The 18,323-nt window shown below is 43.9% G+C and overlaps 1 protein-coding gene across 7 annotated transcripts in view; it reads left to right on the plus strand.

Moving 5' to 3' along the window:
- Positions 1 to 242: 242 nt before the first annotated feature.
- SFXN1 (sideroflexin 1) overlaps positions 243 to 18,323 on the plus strand; it is a 35,412-nt gene continuing 17,331 nt past the window's right edge. For 2 of the 7 annotated variants that reach the window (XR_005457355.1, XM_038772820.1), the window contains exons 1-6: positions 258 to 275; positions 3,564 to 3,665; positions 13,309 to 13,377; positions 15,407 to 15,580; positions 16,214 to 16,384; positions 17,064 to 17,162. Coding sequence is in view for 6 of the 7 variants with exons in the window: in XM_038772820.1 (XP_038628748.1) it covers positions 15,417 to 15,580; positions 16,214 to 16,384; positions 17,064 to 17,162 (434 nt within the window). In the remaining variant the exon portion in view is untranslated. Of the gene's footprint in view, positions 276 to 3,409; positions 3,423 to 3,563; positions 3,666 to 6,363; positions 6,398 to 6,564; positions 6,633 to 13,308; positions 13,378 to 15,406; positions 15,581 to 16,213; positions 16,385 to 17,063; positions 17,163 to 18,323 lie in introns of those variants that run through there. The other 5 variants (XM_038772814.1, XM_038772816.1, XM_038772815.1 and 2 more) reach the window with 5 other exon arrangements.

The following is an 18,323-nucleotide window of genomic DNA, read 5'->3' on the forward strand; positions in this document are numbered from 1 at the left end:
ACGATTCTAACGGTTCCCCTCCATCCCCCGGGCGGAGGGAGGGGCGAGGCGCGCATGCGCGCGCCGGGCCGGCTGTCTCTTCCGTTTTCCCCGCGCGGGGGCGCCCTGCGGGCCGGAAGCGGAAGGCGACGCCGGCTGGGGGGTGCGCATGCGCGGGCGCGGGCGAGTCCCTTTTTCCCGAGGCCGCGGCGCATGCGCGGGAGAGTCCGTTTTTCCTCCCGGGGCCGCGGCGCATGCGCGGGGCGGCGCGCGCTGGCAGGCCTGGCGAGGCTGGGGTAAGTTGTCGCCCCGCGTGGCATTCATTCATTCATTCATTCATTCATTCATTCCATCCTATTTATTGAGCGCCTCCCGCGTGCAGAGCACTGTACTGAGCGCCTGGGAAGTCCAAGGGGTCAACATCTAGAGACGGCCCCCACCCACCAGCGGGCTCACAGCACCACCATCATCATCATCGTAATAATAATAATAAAAATAATAATAATAATGGCATTTATTAAGCGCTTACTATGTGCAAAGCACTGTTCTAAGCGCTGGGGAGGTTACAAGGTGATCGGGTTGTCCCACGGGGGGCTCACAGTCTTCATCCCCATTTTCCAGATGAGGGAACTGAGGCCCAGAGAAGCGAAGTGACCTGCCCAAAGTCACCCAGCTAAGTGGCGGAGGCGGGATTTGAACCCATGACCTCCGACTCCAAAGCCCGGGCTCTTTCCACTGAGCCGCGCTGCTTCATCGTAGTATCCCAGAGCAGTGCTCAGTGCTGGGCACGTAGTAAGCGCTTACCAAATTTATTAATTTTACTTGTACCTATTTATTCCATTTATTTTCTTTTGTTAGTGTGTTTGGTTCTGTTGCCTGTCTCCCCCTTCTAGACTGGGAGCCCGCTGTTGGGTAGGGACCGTCTCTAGATGTTGCCAACTTCCCAAGCGCTTAGTACAGTGCTCTGCACACAGTAAGCGCTCAGTAAATACGATTGAGTGAATGGATGTGTTGTTTTGTTGCCTGTCTCCCCCTTCTAGACTGTGAGCCCGCTGTTGGGTGGGGACCGTCTCTAGATGTTGCCCACTTGGACTTCCCAAGCGCTTAGTACAGTGCTCTGCACACAGGAAGCGCTTAATATATACGATTGAATGAATGAACAAATGCCATCATAATAATAATAATAATGGCATTTTGTTAAGCGCTTACCATGTGCCTAGCACTGTTCTAAGCGCTGGGGTAGATACAAGGTCATCAAGGTGTCCCACGTGGGGCGCACAGTCCTGATTCATTCATTCATTCATTCAATCGTATTTATTGAGCGCTTACTGTGTGCAGAGCACTGTACTAAGCGCTTGGGAAGTCCAAGTGGGCAACATCTAAAGACGGTCCCTACCCACCAGCGGGCTCACAGCACCATCATCATCATCATCATAGTATCCCAGAGCAGTGCTCAGCGCTTAGAACAGTGCCTGGCACATAGTAAGCAGTTAACAGATTTATTTATTTTACTTGTACATATTTATTCTATTTATTTTATTTTGTTAATATGTTTTGCTGTGCTGTCTGTCTCCCCCTTCTAGACTGTGAGCCCGCTGTTGGGTTGGGACCGTCTCTAGATGTTGCCGACTTGGACTTCCCAAGCGCTTAGTACAGTGCTCTGCACACAGTAAGCGCTCAATAAATATGATTGAATGAATGAATGAACAAATGTCATCATTATTACAGTAATAATAATAATGATGGCATTTGTTAAGCGCTTACTATGTGCCAAGCACAGTTCTGTGTGCCCAGCACTGTTCTAAGCACTGGGGCAGATACAAGGTCATCAAGTTGTCCCACACGGGGCGCACAGTCTTGATTCATTCATTCATTCATTCAATCGTATTTATTGAGCGCTTACTTTGTGCAGAGCACTGTACTAAGCGCTTGGGAAGTCCAAGTGGACAACATCTAAAGATGGTCCCTACCCAACAGTGGGCTCACAGCACCATCATCATCATTGTAGTATCTCAGAGCAGTGCTCAGCGCTTAGAACAGTGCTTGGTACATAGTAAGCGCTTAACAAATGTATTTATTTTACTTGTACATATTTATTCTATTTATTTTATTTTGTTAATATGTTTTGTTGTTCTGTCTGTCTCCCCCTTCTAGACTGTGAGCCTGCTGTTGGGTAGGGACCATCTCCAGATGTTGCCAACTTGTACTTCCCAAGCGCTTAGTACAGTGCTGTGACACAGTAAGCGCTCAATAACTACGAATGAATGAATGAATTAACAAATGCCATCATAATAATAGTAATAATAATGGCATTTGTTAAGCACTTACTATGTGCCGAGCACTGTTCTATGTGCCCAGCACTGTTCTACGCGCTGGGGTAGATACAAGGTCATCAAGTGCACCCCATGTGGGACAATTATTAATTATATTGGATGCTTAGTATGTGCCAAGCACTATGCCAAGCGCTTGGGAGAGCACAGTGCTTGAGAAGCAGTGTGGTCTAGTGAATAGAGCAAGGGCCTGGAGGTCAGAAGAACCTGGTTCTAATCCTGGGTCATTCATTCATTCATTCAATCGTATCTATTGAGCGCTCACTGTGTGCAGAGCACTGTACTAAGTGCTTGGGAAGTACAAGTCGGCAACATCTAGAGACGGTCCCTACCCACCAACGGGCTCACAGTCTAGAAGGGGGAGACACAACAAAACAAAACATGTGGCCAGGTGTCAAGTCATCAGAATAAATAGAAGTAAAGCTAGATGCACATCATTAGCAAAAGAAATAGAATAGTAAATATGGACAAGTACAATAAATAGAGTCTGCTCTGTGACCTCGGGGAAGTCACTTAACTTCTCTGTGCCTCCTTTACTTCATCTGTAAAATGGGGATTAAAACAGTCCAACCTGATTTGCTTGTATCCACCCCAGCCCTTAGTGCAGTGCCCGGCCCATAGGAAGCACTTAACAAATGCCACAGTTACTATTATTACAATATCTTCTAGACTGTGAACCCTCTGTTGGGTAGGGACCGTCTCTATATGTTGCCAACTTGGACTTCCCAAGCGCTTAGTACAGTGCTCTGCACACAGTAAGCGCTCAATAAATACGATTGATTGATCACAGAGTTGGTTGGAGTCACAGGTGAAGCGGGAGGGAGCACCATCGGCCGTTTGTATTTATTGAGCACTTACTGTACCAAGTATTTGGGAGAGTACACTATACCAGAGTAATAGACATGCCCCCAGCCCAGTGGGTATTCATTCAGTCGTATTTATTGAGCGCTTACTGTGTGCAGAGCACTGTACTACAACACCTGTATATATGTTTGTACATATTTATTACTCTATTTATTTTGCTTGTACATATCTGTTCTATTTATTTTATTTTGTTAGTATGTTTGGTTTTGTTCTCTGTCTCCCCCTTTTAGACTGTGAGCCCACTGTTGGGTAGGGACTGTCTCTAGATGTTGCCAATTTGTACTTCCCAAGCGCTTAGTACAGTGCTCTGCACATAGTAAGCGCTCAATAAATACGATTGATGATGATGATGATGTACTAAGCGCTTGATATCTAATCCTCATTTTACAGCTGTGGAAACTGAGGCCCAGAGAAGCCAAGCGATTTGCTGCAAGGCACAGAGGAGGCGAGTGGAAGAATTGGGATTCTTTGAGACTGCGAGCCCACTGTTGGGTAGGGACCGTCTCTATATGTTGCCAATTTGTACTTCCCAAGCGCTTAGTACAGTGCTCTGCACACAGTAAGCGCTCAATAAATACGATTGATGATGATTAAAACCCAGGTCCTGGGGCTTTGCTTCTCTGGCCAGGCCCGGATGGGGGTGGCTGGACGGCTAGTTGCGGGTTTTCGGAGCCGGAGGGGTGTGAGCTCAGCTTGGCCGGATATCCCGAATTTCTGGCGGGTGTCCCCCACTTTCCCTCTTAGGGAAAGGAAAATTGAGCAGTAGTGCCCTGGTTACTTCGAAGCGCGGTTCAAGTAATATCAGGAATTATGGCACATTCTTCAAATAGCTTTTAGCAACTTGCTAGCCATTGTGTTTATTTGCCACTTTCACAGGTTGGCAATATTGAACTCACTGCAGTAAGAACATGGAAGTCCACTTAAAAAATCATGTCCAATTTAACTGTGATTCGTCACCGCATGCCTGCCTTATTACATCCTTCTTAAATAGGATAGGCCTTTTAGAGATCATTGTACTCAGCAAATTACCGTCCAGGAGCCTTTATTGTAAGACAGGGTTTAAAGTCTTTAGCAGGTCATGATAAAGATATTTTTTTATTTTACCTGTTTTATGTGCCGCTCTTGGGAAGGGACCGTCTCTATACGTTGCCAACTTGTACTTCCCAAACGCTTAGTGCGGTGCTCTGCACACAGTAAGCGCTCAATAAATACGATTGAATGAATGAATGTGGTTACAGTGCTCTGCACACAGTGCTCAATAAATACGATTGAATGAACGAATGTGGTTAAAGCTGGAAATGACCTTTCTCTGGAAAGTTAGTTTTCTTTTCATCCCTGTGTGTTACTCTTCTTGATTTAATTTTTTTTGCCAGCTAGCTTTATTTAAAAAAAAAAGAAGCTTTGTGCCAGCATCTTTGACCTTTATTCGAGAGTGTGTGTGTCCTTTGTATTCAACGATGGCCCTGCTGATTTCAGTTGTACCTGAGCAGGTTGCACTTGGGCTGAATCATTGAATGACTGTCCTACACTATTTATGTGACAACACAGGAGGGCAACTGTTACGATCGATTATCCCATGAGGGTGACCCTCTGCATTGCCGACTAGGTTTTGTCAGAACGCTGTTGTCTCAGTGTCCGCCTTTATAAGAGGAAAGGAACGTCTTCCTTTGGCCGTTCAGAGCTACGCATTCATTCAGTCATTTATTGAGCACTTACTGTGTACTAATCATCATCATCATCATCATCAATCGTATTTATTGAGCGCTTACTATGTGCAGAGCACTGTACTAAGCCCTTGGGAAGTACAAATTGGCAACATATAGAGACAGTCCCTACCCAACAGTGGGCTCACAGTCTAAAAGGGCGAGACAGAGAACAAAACCAAACATACTAACAAAATAAAATAAATAGAATAGATATGTACAAATAAAATAAATAAATAAATAGAGTAAAAAAATATGTACAAACATATATACATATATACAGGTATATATACTAATCGTTTGGAAGAGTAGAATATAACAATAAATAGACACCTTTTGGGCCCACAGTGATCTTACACTCTAGATTGGGAGGCAGGCGTTACTCCCACAATCAACAACAGCTCCCATTTTGACAAGCAGCATATATCGGGAAAGACCGGGCTGAAGTAGCTGGCCTGACTAGAAAATGTCTGAATTTCCTCAGCCGTAAAGTGCCCTCATCTTCTTCAAAAGCTGTTATCGAGTGTGGCACCCACACTCGCTGCACTTTGGGTTAGTGACTTTTTGCCGCTTAAACCTTTGGCAATGAGCACTTCTGCCAGTTGGGCTGTTAGGGCATGCCCTAGACACAGGCATGCTCTTTAGGTGTGATTGAAACAAATGCCATCTGGACTCTTAAGTGAGAAAAATGGGGTTTTCTTTACCACAGATTGTCAACTTTCCTTAACCCAAAACTGTCCCCCATTCCTCCCAGGTGCTATTATTTTTCTTTTCCCTTCTTCCTCCCCTCTCACATTCCTGAGATGGGCACGGCCTTTAAATTAGGACCACGCCTCCAAAACCCTGCCGAGAAACAGTGTTGCCCAGTGGAAAACGCACGGGCCTGGGAGTTGGAGGACCTGGATTCTAATCCGGTCTCTGCCAATTACTTCCTGTATCATCCTAGGCAAGTCAGTTCACTGTGCCTCAGTTTCCTCAACTGTAAAATGGGGATTCAGTGCCTGTTCGCCCTCTTAGACTGTGAACTCCATGTGGGACAGGACCTGTGTCCAGTTTGAGTAACTTGTATCTACCGCAGCATTTAGAATAGTGCTTTGTGCAAAGCAAGTGCTGAACAAATAATAATAATAATAAATCCTGAGAACCACAGCCCTATGGTCCCCAGAGATATAGCAGCCCTACTTCATGGAAGCGAAGGAGACGATCACTGTCTCGGAATTGGTAGCCTGGGGAAAATCCTTTAGCTTCACCCCTGCAGCTTTTGGGGCAGGGTTAGCTTGTTCATCTCTTTGGAACTGGATGGGAGCCAGAAATGGGGCCCCGATGGGCAGCTTCACATCTTGCCCTTCTCTCCCCTCCCCACCCAACCAGGTTTGGGGAGAAGTGTCCGCTGTGTGACTCTGGGCAAGTCACTTCACTTCTCTGTGCCTCAGCTACCTCATCTGCAAAACGGGGATTGAGACTGTGACCCCACGTAGAACAGAAACTGCGTCCAACCTGATTTGCTTGTATCCACACACAGTAAGTGCTTAACAAATACCACCGTTATTATTATTATTACTTGGGTTGTGGGGAAGCTTGGCCATCCAAGTATGTTTGGGTAGAAGTAACGTGTCTTCTAGGTCTGGGAGCTGAAGCTGGCCTGGGCTTTAGAAAATTGGAGCTGCCTGAATTCACTCCATTCCCGCTCCGAACTGGGCTGTTCCCTCTGGATCTCCACGCCCTGGTGCAGGATTCAGAGCAGGACGGGCTGTGGGTCTGTCAATGTTTATTTTATTTTGTTAGTATGTTTGGTTTTGTTCTCTGTCTCCCCGTTTTAGACTGTGAGCCCACTGCTGGGTCGGGACTGTCTCTATATGTTGCCAACTTGGACTTCCCAAGCGCTTAGTACAGTGCTCTGCACACAGTAAGCGCTCAATAAATACGATTGATGATGATGAGGGGGCTGGGAGCCACGCCGCAATCCAAAGTGTTGGCATGAAGGCCCGAGGAGTCCTAGGCACTGAGGAAGCTAGCGACTAATGACCCAGGCTCCTCCTGATACTATTCATTGCACCCGCCTAACCCTTGCCCCTCGGGGCAGGGAGATGAAAAGTCTGGCAGCTTGGAAGGGTGCAAGGAAAGAAAATCCAAAGTCCCAAACTGGCATCAAAACACAGTCTTGGCAGGGACGGTTGCCTTTCCCCAGGGATCCCACACACGGGTCACTGTGACTGGATGGACTTCATATTTTTTATGCATCAACCACGGTGGAGACACTTAAAAAATATTGAACCCCTTCCAGGTATTAGATTTTTCAGCACTTTATCAGGGATGGAATTACCATTCTGGTATTTTTGAAGTGTATATATCTATAATTCTATTTATATTGGCCCCTGTTTTGTTTTGATGTCAGTCTTCCCCCTTTACTGTAAGCCTGGTGTGGGCAGGGAATTGCTCTTTATTGCTGAATTGTACTTTCCAAGTGCTTAGTACAATGCTCTGCACACAGTAAGCGCTCAATAAATACGATTGAGTGAATGAATGAATGCTCTGCACAAAGTAAGTGCTCAATAAATATGATTGAATGAATGATTTTTTTTTAACGGTGGAGGCTGGGGGTGGAGCAGGGGCTAGGGTGGGAAACGAGGGTGGGCTTCTGCCTCCTGACCTGGGTGACCCAACCTTCCTCCTGCCCCAAATAAGATAGCACCCTTCCCTACTGTCCATGTGAATATCATTTGTTTCCATCAAATAAGTTTGTACTAGTGGCTGCCGTCAAAGCAGTTGGGGAGGTATAGATGATTTCTATTTATTTTGTTAATGATGTGCATTTCGCTTTAATTCTGTTTGTTCTGACGACTTGTCTACATGTTTTGTTGTCCGTCTTCCCCTTCTAGACTGTGAGCCTGTTGTTGGGTAGGGTCCATCTCTATACGTTGCCAACTTGTACTTCCAAAGCGCTTAGTACAGTGCTCTGCACACAGGAAGCGCTCAATAAATACGATTGAATGAATGAATGAATAATAATAATAATAATTGCGGTATTTAAGGCTTACTTTGTGCCAGGCAGTGTACTAGTTGCTAGACTGTAAGCTCGTTGTGGGCAGGGAATGTCTCTATTTTTGTATGCTACAGTACCCTGCACACAGTAAGCTCTCAGTAAATACGATTTGGTGAAGGAACGATGCAAGCAAATCGTGACCCTGTCCCACGGGGGGCTCACAGTCTTAATCCCCATTTTACAGATGAGGAAATGGAGGCCCAGAGAAGTGAAGTGACTTGCCCCAAATCACACAGCAGTTAAGTGGCAGAGCCAGAATTGGAAGCCCCTGTTCTTCCACTAGGCCACGCTGACTCTCCATGGTTTGCATCCAAAGGCTCTCCCCAAGCCAACCTCTCCTTCCTCCCATCTGGAACAAAAACCATTCATTCATTCATTCAATCGTATTTATTGAGCGCTTACTGTGTGCAGAGCACTGTACTAAGCGCTTGGGAAGTACAAGCTGGCAACATAGAGAGACAGTCCCTACCCAGCAGTGGGCTCACAGTCTAAAAGGGGGAGACAGAGAACAAAACCAAACATGCTAACAAAATAAAATAAATAGAATCGATATGTACAAGTAAAATAAATAGAGTAATCAATCAATCAATCAGTCGTATTTATTGAGCACTTACTGTGTGCAGAGCACTGTACTAAGCGCTTGGGAAGTCCAAGCTGGCAACAGAGACGGTCCCTACCCAACAGTGGGCTCACAGTCTAAAAGGGGGAAGACAGAACAAAGCCAAACATACTAACAAAATAAAATAAATAGAATTGATATGTACAGTAAAATAAATAAATAGAGTAATAAATGTGTACAAACATATATACAACCACAATGAAACTCCAGCTACAATAAGGCTCTACAGGCCGAGTCCAGTGAAATCTTCCAGCAGATTGCTGCTCTAAAGCGCAGCCATTCAGATAACTCAGGAATGCTAACTCTGGATGCTGGAGGTAATCGGTTTCTATGGAAATAAAACTATGTGGTAGTTAGGCATTTGGTTGATAGACCACACTCATTTTCATTTTACCGCATCTCCGTGAATCAGGGGGTGCCAAGTTTTTATTTTGAGCACGGAACTTGGGGCTGGGGAAGAATTATAGGGGGGCACACACAGATGCAACTAGAGGAACACGATGGGGAAAGCGGTTGGCAGGGAGACAAGGGAATCAATCAGCCGTATTTATTGAGCGCTTACTGTGTGCAGAGCACTGTACTAAGAAGCAGCGTGGCTCAGTGGAAAGAGCGCGGGCTTGGGAGTCACAGGTCATGGGTTCGAGTCCCGCCTCCCCCACATGTCTGCTGTGTGACCTTGGGCAAGTCACTTCTCTGTGCCTCAGTTCCCTCATCTGTAAAATGGGGATTAAGACTGTGAGCCCCACATGGGACAACCTCATCTCCTTGTATTCCCCCCAGTGCTTAGAACAGTGCTTTGCACATAGTAAGCGCTTAACAAATACCAACATTATTAGTATTATTACTAAGCGTTTGGGAAGTCCAAGTTGGCAACACATAGAGACGGTCCCTACCCAACATCATCATCATCAATCATATTTATTGAGCGCTTACTATGTGCAGAGCACTGTACTAAGCGCTTGGGAAGTACAAATTGGCAACACATAGAGACAGTCCCTACCCAACAGTGGGCTCACAGTCTAAAACGGGGAGACAGAGAACAAAACCAAACATACTAACAAAATAAAATAAATAGAATAGATATGTACAAGTAAAATAAATAAATACAGTAATAAATATGTACAAACATATATACATATATACAGGTGCTGTGGGGAAGGGAAGGAGGTAAGATGACAGTGGGCTCACGGTCTAGAAGGGGGAGACAGAGAACAAAACAAAACATATTAACAAAATAAAATAAATAGAATAAGTATGTAAGGGAGGGTTCGGAGTCTCATTAGAGCTCCGGTTCCTAGGTAGCCCCCGTCCTCCTAAGGGGAGTGGGGTGGGCAGTCCTCAAACCCACTATGGACTATGCTCTACCCTGGCTTGGACTCGGGAATGTAAGCAAGATTGGAGAGACTCCATCAGGACCTCGGCTGCTTTTCCTCCACACCACCCCGGGCCGCGGCTCCCGATAGCCTCCGCGTGCCAGCGGGATTTAAGGTGCCACTGAGCAAATCCACCGGGAACCCTGCTGGCTTCCCTCTGTGCCACCCGGAGCCCCTGCTCCCCTCGTTGTCTCCCTGGGGATCCCGACCGGAACTTTCTTCCAAGATATCGTGGAGCCTCCATCCCATCCTACCTTCTGCCGTCCCGGTGGGAAACAGAACAATTCCTGCAGCATGAGGCCTCCAAAACCTCGTGAAGACTGGTGGTTGCTATAGCAACTGCTGTGGCTAAAGGTTTAGTAATAATAGTGATGGCATTTATTAAGCGCTGACTGTGCAAAGCACTGTTCTAAGCGCTGGGGGGGATGCAAGGTGACCAGGTTGTCCCACGGGGGGCTCACGGTCTCCATCCCGATTTTACAGATGAGGTAACTGAGGCACAGAGAAGTGAAGTGACTTGCCCAAAGTCACACAGCTGACAATTGGCAGAGCTGGGATTTGAACCCATGACCTCTGACTCCAAAGCCCGTGCTCTTTCTCCCCCTTGTAGACCGTGAGCCTGTTGTTGGGTAGGGACCGTCTCTACATGTTGCTGACTTGTACTTCCCATGCGCTTAGTACAGTGCTCTGCACACAGTAAGCGCTCAATAAATACAAATGAATGAATGTGGGACCCAAAATCACCTCCTGTAGCCACAGCACCCTACTGATTTGTGTCTTTGTTTTCATTCAGCGCTTAGAACAGTGCTTTGCACATAGTAAGCGCTTAACAAATGCCATCATTATTATTATTATTATTATTCAGTCGTATTGAGCGTTTACTGTGTGCAGAGCACTGTACTAAGTGCTTTGTTTTGTGTATTTGACCTTGTCATGGGTGCTTTAGTGTTCCATCGCTCCTTAGTCGTACTTTCACTTGGAAAGTTAAAGCATATTTAATCAGTAATGGTCCATGTGATTATTTGACTCTCTGTATTTCTCAAAAAACCGCTTATTAACACTTTATTGAGGGAAGGAGAGAGGCATTCTTAATTGTAGTTGTTCCCATTCATTTAAAGAGTAATGTAAAGCTGCTACAATTTTGGAGCTGAGGTGGAAAGTACTGTGCTCTTTAACCATTGTTGACCTGAAGGGACTATTCGAATTATGAACAGTTTAGGTATCTGTTGTTGCTCCTCCTCAGATTGCAAGTAGACTTTTAACTCCGTTGAAATTCTGTGCTTGGCAGAGGGTAAGCACATCATAATGTAATTGCGGAGGGCATCCATTAATCATCAACCTTTCACATCAAGATTTGTGAATCTAGGAGAATAAACTCTGTGGTGATGCAAAAGAAAATAAAAATGGAATAAATCCATACCAAATGGACCCATTCCAGATCCACCAAGTCTTCTGGGAAATTTTAGCGTTCAGATTCTGATCTCAGAGTCAAAACACTTTTTAAATGCTGTTGGTAGGCTAATGGTGTACATAATTGTTGGCTGGAATTATTGCCAAACCAAGGTAATATTTTTATTTTAGCAGTAAGAGCAGGATATCCTTCTTTTCATAGGAATATTTCACTTTGAATTATTGAAGCTTTTCCTTTTTTTCAGTGAGGGAGTATATAGTATTAAGCAACTTGCAGACAGTCATGATGTGCCTGGGTCTCTCATCAGGCCAGTGGGAAATGGAGTAAAGTTGTGGAAAAATATTGCCATAGCTAAACCTCCATCTCGAGGTTGTCAACTGGGAGATGGGAGCTGGGATGAGGGAGGAGGAACCATGTTCGTAATTAACCATTTTGAATGGGTTTGGGGGTACCAACAACTCAAAGGATCTAAATAAAGTGGTAATTCAGTATTTAAGTCGTTTGGTTTATTGAATTGCTTGCATTTTGGATGACTTGAGAATACTGTCTGAAGAAAACTCAGGTGTTTTCTTTAAAAAATTAAAGTAGAAAATTGGTCAGTTTACATCCTGAGAGCTGGAACGATCCTATCGATTCATATGTTTACAGGTTTGTTCTAAAGCCTGACCCTCTTCCCAATATATTGCCATTTTGGCCAACTCATTAAGTGTTTAGCTCTTGGATTCTAGTTACTTAAAAATGAAACCATGTCACTGATAGTGTTATCCATTATATGACCTTCAGCTTTAGATCATTAAGCATTTTGTTACACAGTTTCATATGATCATTGCCAGAGTACAATTACAGTCACTCTGCGCTAGTTTTGCTCGCTCTTTCTCTCCTCCTAAACCTGGGTTTTCATGATTTAATTGAAAAATGTAGAGGTGCTTCTACATTCTGCTGCCATGGTGAAATTTCGTTGATGGCCCATCACAAACTGCCAGCCCTAAAGTTCCAGCAATTCCATTTTTCTCAATGATGGCTAAGGGCTCAGGGTTGAGGTGTATTTTCCTTTCTTTATGGCAGGACAGAGTCTGAATCACTTACTAAATGCTGGTAAGAAGGTCAGTAATTTTGCACGTAGTAAGCGCTTCATAAATGCCATCATTATTATTATTATTATTAGTATTAGTTTTCTCCACTGAGGTCAGTGAAACTGTATGGTGATCTTAAGATACTAAACTTTTTTGTGATTCCAAAAAGACGGACTGTCACTGCTCGTTTTGTGTATGTTTTAGTCAAAAAGAGAGCAGGCCCTCATCTATGCCAGATACAAACAACCATCCTACAATTAGGATAGGATCCTTCCCATCAGTACAGTTTTGGTCAGTGACACTTGGCCACGGGGTCATGTCGTAGTATATTTATGAGGCCAAAGGGCATGTTAATCTTCCATTTTTCTTTCAAATGGAGCGCTCTGGAGGCAGCCACCAATATACAGGAATTAGCATTCAGATCTGATGGATAGGTTGACATGAAAAGGTTCCTTCAGCAAATGTTCTTCTCCCAACATCTTTGCTTATGGAAGTAGGCGTTCGTGGACACCCCAGGGGAAGAGGGAACGTCAGTTTCACCATTTTTTTAGAAAGGGAAAAAGAGGTGATTCAACAATTTAAAAACAAGCAAAATAGCTCCTCTAAGTAGGAAACATAACAATGGTGGGAGGAGAATTGGTGGAAAATGAAGTCTTTAAAAATGGTTGTGGAGTTAGTCTAAATAATGGAAGAGAATCAAAAACTGAGATCACGTACCCTGCTTCGTTTATCCTCCACCATTTCATCTCCGTGCCCCTCCCTCACTTCCTCCACCTCCCTTCTGTGTGTGTGTGGGCATTAAATGCAAAGTATTTGAGAATTTAGGAGCGAAACAAATTTTGCCGAATGTTGGAATTTTTTTCCCCAACAGTTCTAAAATATATAACTCTTGGTGTTCTTGTTTTTTCGACAGAACTTGGGAAGATCAAAATAAAATACTGTTTACGGATTTTGGACGCTTTTTGGCTTAGTGTTTTGCCTGGTGAGTGTGCAGGCTGCTTTCCTGTTCTAACCGAAATGCAATGTAAACTTGGAGAAGCCTGACTGCTTTCCATTTTTACTAAATTATGGCCGTTGATTTTTTTTTTCTCTTCTAGTCCTACTTCATAGGAACGTTTTTAGATTACTGCAAAAGTTGTGATATATAAGACTTTTCATGCAAAAACTAAATGGTGTCACTTAGTTTTTCAGTCAAGTGTAGTTTTTCTATCAAGAGTATTTCTGAGTGCTTACTGTATGCAAAGCACTGAACAGATGCAATAGATGATTCCTGCCCCCAAAGAGCTTACGGTTTGCTGTGTGCCAAGCACTGTACTAAATGCTTGGAAGAGTACAGTAGGGCGAGCCACTTGTCTGCTGTATGACCTTGGGCAAGTCATTTAACTTCTCTGTGCGTCAGTTCCCTCATCTGTAAAATGGGGATTAAGACCGTGAGCCCCACATGGGACACCTTTCATTCATTCATTCATTCATTCAATCGTATTTATTGAGTGCTTACTGTGTGCAGAGCACTGTACTAAGCGCTTCATAAATACCATAATTATTTAGTATTAGTAGACGTGATTCCTGCTGTCAGTGTTTGCTAAAGAAAGTCAAAGGAGCTTCATATCTGGTTTGTGGACTTCAGAGTAATTGTCCACTATTGCATAGCTTATAATAAAAAGACAATCCAAGGTGATGCCACTGTTTTTTTTTTTTATTTGAGCATGAGTTGAAGACCCTTTGCCAGTCAGTCGTATTTATTGCGTGCTTACTGTGTTAAAGCACTGTACTAACAACTTGGGAGAGTATGATATAATATATAACAGACCCATTCCTTGCCCACAATGAGCTTACAGTTTAGAGGCAACAGTTTAGAGCCCCACAAAGAACAGGAGTCTTGTAAAAGCCAAGTCTTCCCTTGTGCTCCCTGGGCTTGAGATGAGTGTGGGAAGGTGTGTCCTAATGTCATAGAGTTATTGTGTCTACCAACGGATCAAACTCTACCCTCCTAGAGAGGAAATATCTTTGTATTTTCAAATTTAAGCGAGCACCCTCCTTTTCAGATCCTGGCATATTTTGCCTCCTGTTAGTGATCGCCAGGAACAGATTAAATGGCCCGTTATTTCATGATTGATTCTTCAGAAGGATCAGAAGCAACAACAGCATTACTGAGCTCTGGCCGGGTGCAGAGCCCTGTTGGTTTTATCACTTACGTTTTAGCCTTGTCATTTCAGTGTACAGTTTGAGAGTGAGAAGCAGCGTGGCTGAGTGGATAGAGCACTGGCCTGAGGGTGAGAAGGATCTGGGTTCTAATCCCAAATCTGCCGCTTTTCTGCTGTGTGACCTTGGGCAAGTCACTTAGCTTCTCTGTGCCTCAGTTCCCTCATCTGTAAAAATGGGGATTAAGACTGTGAGCTCCATGTGGGATATGGGCTGGGTCCAACCTGATTATCTTGTAATAATAATAATGGTATTTCTTAAGCGCTTACTATGTGCAAAGCACCGTTCTAAGCGCTGGGGAGGTTACAAGGTGATCAGATTGTCCCACGGGGGGCTCACAGTCTTAATCCCCATTTTACAGATGAGGGAACTAGGGCCCAGAGAAGTTAAGTGACTTGTCCAAAGTCGCACAGCTGACAATTGGCGGAGCTGGGATTTGAACCCATGACCTCTGATTCCAAAGCCCGGGCTCTTTCCCCTGAGCCAGGCTAGTGCTTAGTACGGTGCCTGGCACAGAGTAAGCACTTAACAAATACCATAAAAAATTAGTACAAAGCAACCTGTCATCAGCAACATTTATTGAACAGGCACTAGAGTATAGTCACAGTGTTGTCCTATACCAGGCAAAGTCACACCACTTACGGAAAAGTGCTTTCTAAAAACCCTAAGGGCACATCACGTCTCATCAGCGCTTAGAACAGTGCTTTGCACATCGTAAGCGCTTAACAAATGCCATCATTATCATTATTATTATTTGGGAATATGCTTGGGAATGATTTCAAACCATCTATTTCATTCCGTTCGTGCAGCCCCACGAAGATGTCAGCGGAAATACCTCTAAACATTAATATAAAGGAACCCCGGTGGGATCAGAGCACCTTTACCGGAAGAGCCAATCATTTTTTTACTGTCACTGACCCCAGGAATATTCTTCTAACGAATGAGCAGCTAGAAAAGGCAAGACAAGTAGTGCATGACTACAGGTATGGACTCCGGTATCGACAGTGACTTATGTAATTTTATAACCAGAGAATTGCAGATTTTGAAAAGAACTCTAGCAAATCACTTGTCCACTTGTCCAGTCCACCTGGACCATCTAATTCTTTTATCTACCAAATTTGCCGTAGCTTGCATCGAAACATTAATCTAACATGTCCATTGATAGCGTGTATTGCAGTCAGCCACCGGCTCCTTGTTGCTTTTATTTTATTTAACATTGTCTTTGTTGCTTTTGCTTCTTTATTTTGTTGCTAGGATGCTGTATGGCAATGGAAATTGGTGAGAGTTCGGTACGAAGAAAATGTGTGGATTAGTGTGTTGATCATCAATAAAATATTAGGACCATGTGGGCAGGGAATGTGTCTGCTAGCTCTGTATCATATTCTCCCAAGCGTTCAGTACAGTACTCTGCACATAGTGAGCACTCCAGTACCATTGATGATGATGATGATGATGATATGATATGAACCTTAGTCAAGTAAACTTTTGACCTCCACAGCATGGAAGTCTTTTTAAGTGAAGTTTTCAAAATATAACCTTTTGATCCTGAGACCACAGGCAGAGTGTTGTATTCATGATTGCTTCAGCCTCTGTGCTAAGTTTGCTGTTTATTGTAGACAAGGAATTGTACCCCATGGACTTACTGAAAATGAGCTATGGAAAGCAAAGTATGTCTACGATTCAGCCTTCCACCCTGATACTGGTGAAAAGATGATTTTGATAGGAAGAATGTCAGCTCAGGTTCCAATGAACATGACCATCACAGGCTGTATGATGACTTTTTATAGGTAAGTTTTGTCTCCATTGCATATCATTTTTTTCCATCAAATAAGTTTGTACTAGTGGCTGCCGTCAAAGCAGGTGGGGAGGTATAGATGATTTCTATTTATTTTGTTAATGATGTGCATTTAGCTTTAATTCTGTTTGTTTTGACGACTTATCTACCTGTTTTGTTTTGTTGTCTGTCTTCCCCTTCCAGACTGTGAGCCCATTGTTGGGTAGGGTCCGTCTCTATATGTTGCCAACTTGTACTTCCCAAGCGCTTAGTACAGTGCTCTGCACACAGTAAGTGCTCAATAAATGCAATTGAATAAATAAATGAATGAATTAAATTTAATTACTATTTTCTTCAAAGCCATAATTTTATACTTTCATTTAGGTTTGAGAAGCTTGAGACTTTAGAGAAGCAGCGTGGCTCAGTGGAAAGAGCCCGGGCTTTGGAGTCAGAGGACAATTGTCTATCATTTTCGATCAATCAATCAATCGTATTTATTGAGCGCTTACTGTGTGCAGAGCACTGTACTAAGCGCTTGGGAAGTACAAGTCGGCAACACATAGAGACAGTCCCTACCCAACAGCGGGCTCACAGTCTAGAAGATCTTTTTCTTTTACTTCCCTTTCCTTAAAGAACCCTGAACTGCCCGTACTTCTAATGTTACACTGTCAATTTTATGTTTTTCTCACTAGAACGACTCCGGCAGTGGTTTTCTGGCAGTGGGTTAATCAGTCCTTCAATGCTGTTGTGAATTACACAAACAGGAGTGGAGATGCCCCTCTCACTGTGAGGTAAGGTGGTCTAATCAGCGGCAGCGTTGCCTGGAAAATGACCAGTCTTGCTTTCACTGCAGTCTGTGTTGTGTTTCTTGAGAATTCAATCTGTAGGCGTTCTTATACAGACTCAATCCCTCCTGTTTTGACATTAAAGATCAATAATTTAAAAACTCTAGTAATTTGCAGTTTACATTCTATGTTTGTTCTGCTCGTTGTGGGCAGGGAATATTGTTTATTGTTGTATTTTCTTAAGAGCTTAGTACAGTGCTGTGCGCTCGGTAAATACGATTGAATAAATGCTATCAGAGATAGAGAAGCAACATGGCTTAGTGGCAAGAGCCCCAGCTTGGGAGTCGGAGGTTGTGGGTTCTAACCCCGGTTCCGCCACTTGTCAGCCGTGTGACCTTGGGCAAGTCAACTTCACTTCTCTGGGCCTGTTACCTCTTCTGTAAAATGGGGATGAAAACTGTGAGCCCCACCTGGGACAACCTGATACCTTTATCTACCCCACCGCTTAGAACAGTGCTTGGCACATAGTAAGCGCTTAACAAATGCCATCATTATTATTAGTAAATCTGCCTTGTATATTGTGAACAGTAGATGACCTCTTTTAGCTGCCTTTAAAATTGTTATTAGGTAGCTGAACATTCCTGAAGTTGTGCTGTAGCAATCAAGGCAGGACTGTTTTCACGGTGGTTCTTTGATTTATTTTCAAGATGCTTGCTTCTATTATGTGCCCCCTCCTTAGGGATGTGGAAACGTCCCATATTGTGAGTGGGTGTGTTCTCTTTCCCTTTTGATCCTTTTTCCAATTTGTACCCTACTTTAATGCGTTATGCACAGGGAATGTCTGTTCTCCCCAAGCGCTTAGTTCAGTGCTCTGCACATAGTAAGTATTCAATAAATATGATGGAATGAATGATTCTGCTTCCCCCAATCTACTATAAAAGTTCCTCGGGAGCATGGAGCCTATCTACCAACTCTATTGTATCGTTCTTTCCCAAGGCTTCAGTACAGTGCTGTGCCATGTTATAAACACTAAATACAATCGATTTCCTCTAGGAATTTTTTTTTTTTTTCTGGTTAGGGCTTGCATAGCTGATCAGGAGGTGAAGGCTTATATTGGTTCATGGAGAACCTCCTGTTCAACTTTTATTTTTCTTGTGGCAAAGTGGT

The sequence above is a fragment of the Tachyglossus aculeatus genome, chromosome X1, assembly GCF_015852505.1.
Source record: "Tachyglossus aculeatus isolate mTacAcu1 chromosome X1, mTacAcu1.pri, whole genome shotgun sequence".
Lineage (NCBI taxonomy): Eukaryota > Metazoa > Chordata > Mammalia > Monotremata > Tachyglossidae > Tachyglossus > Tachyglossus aculeatus.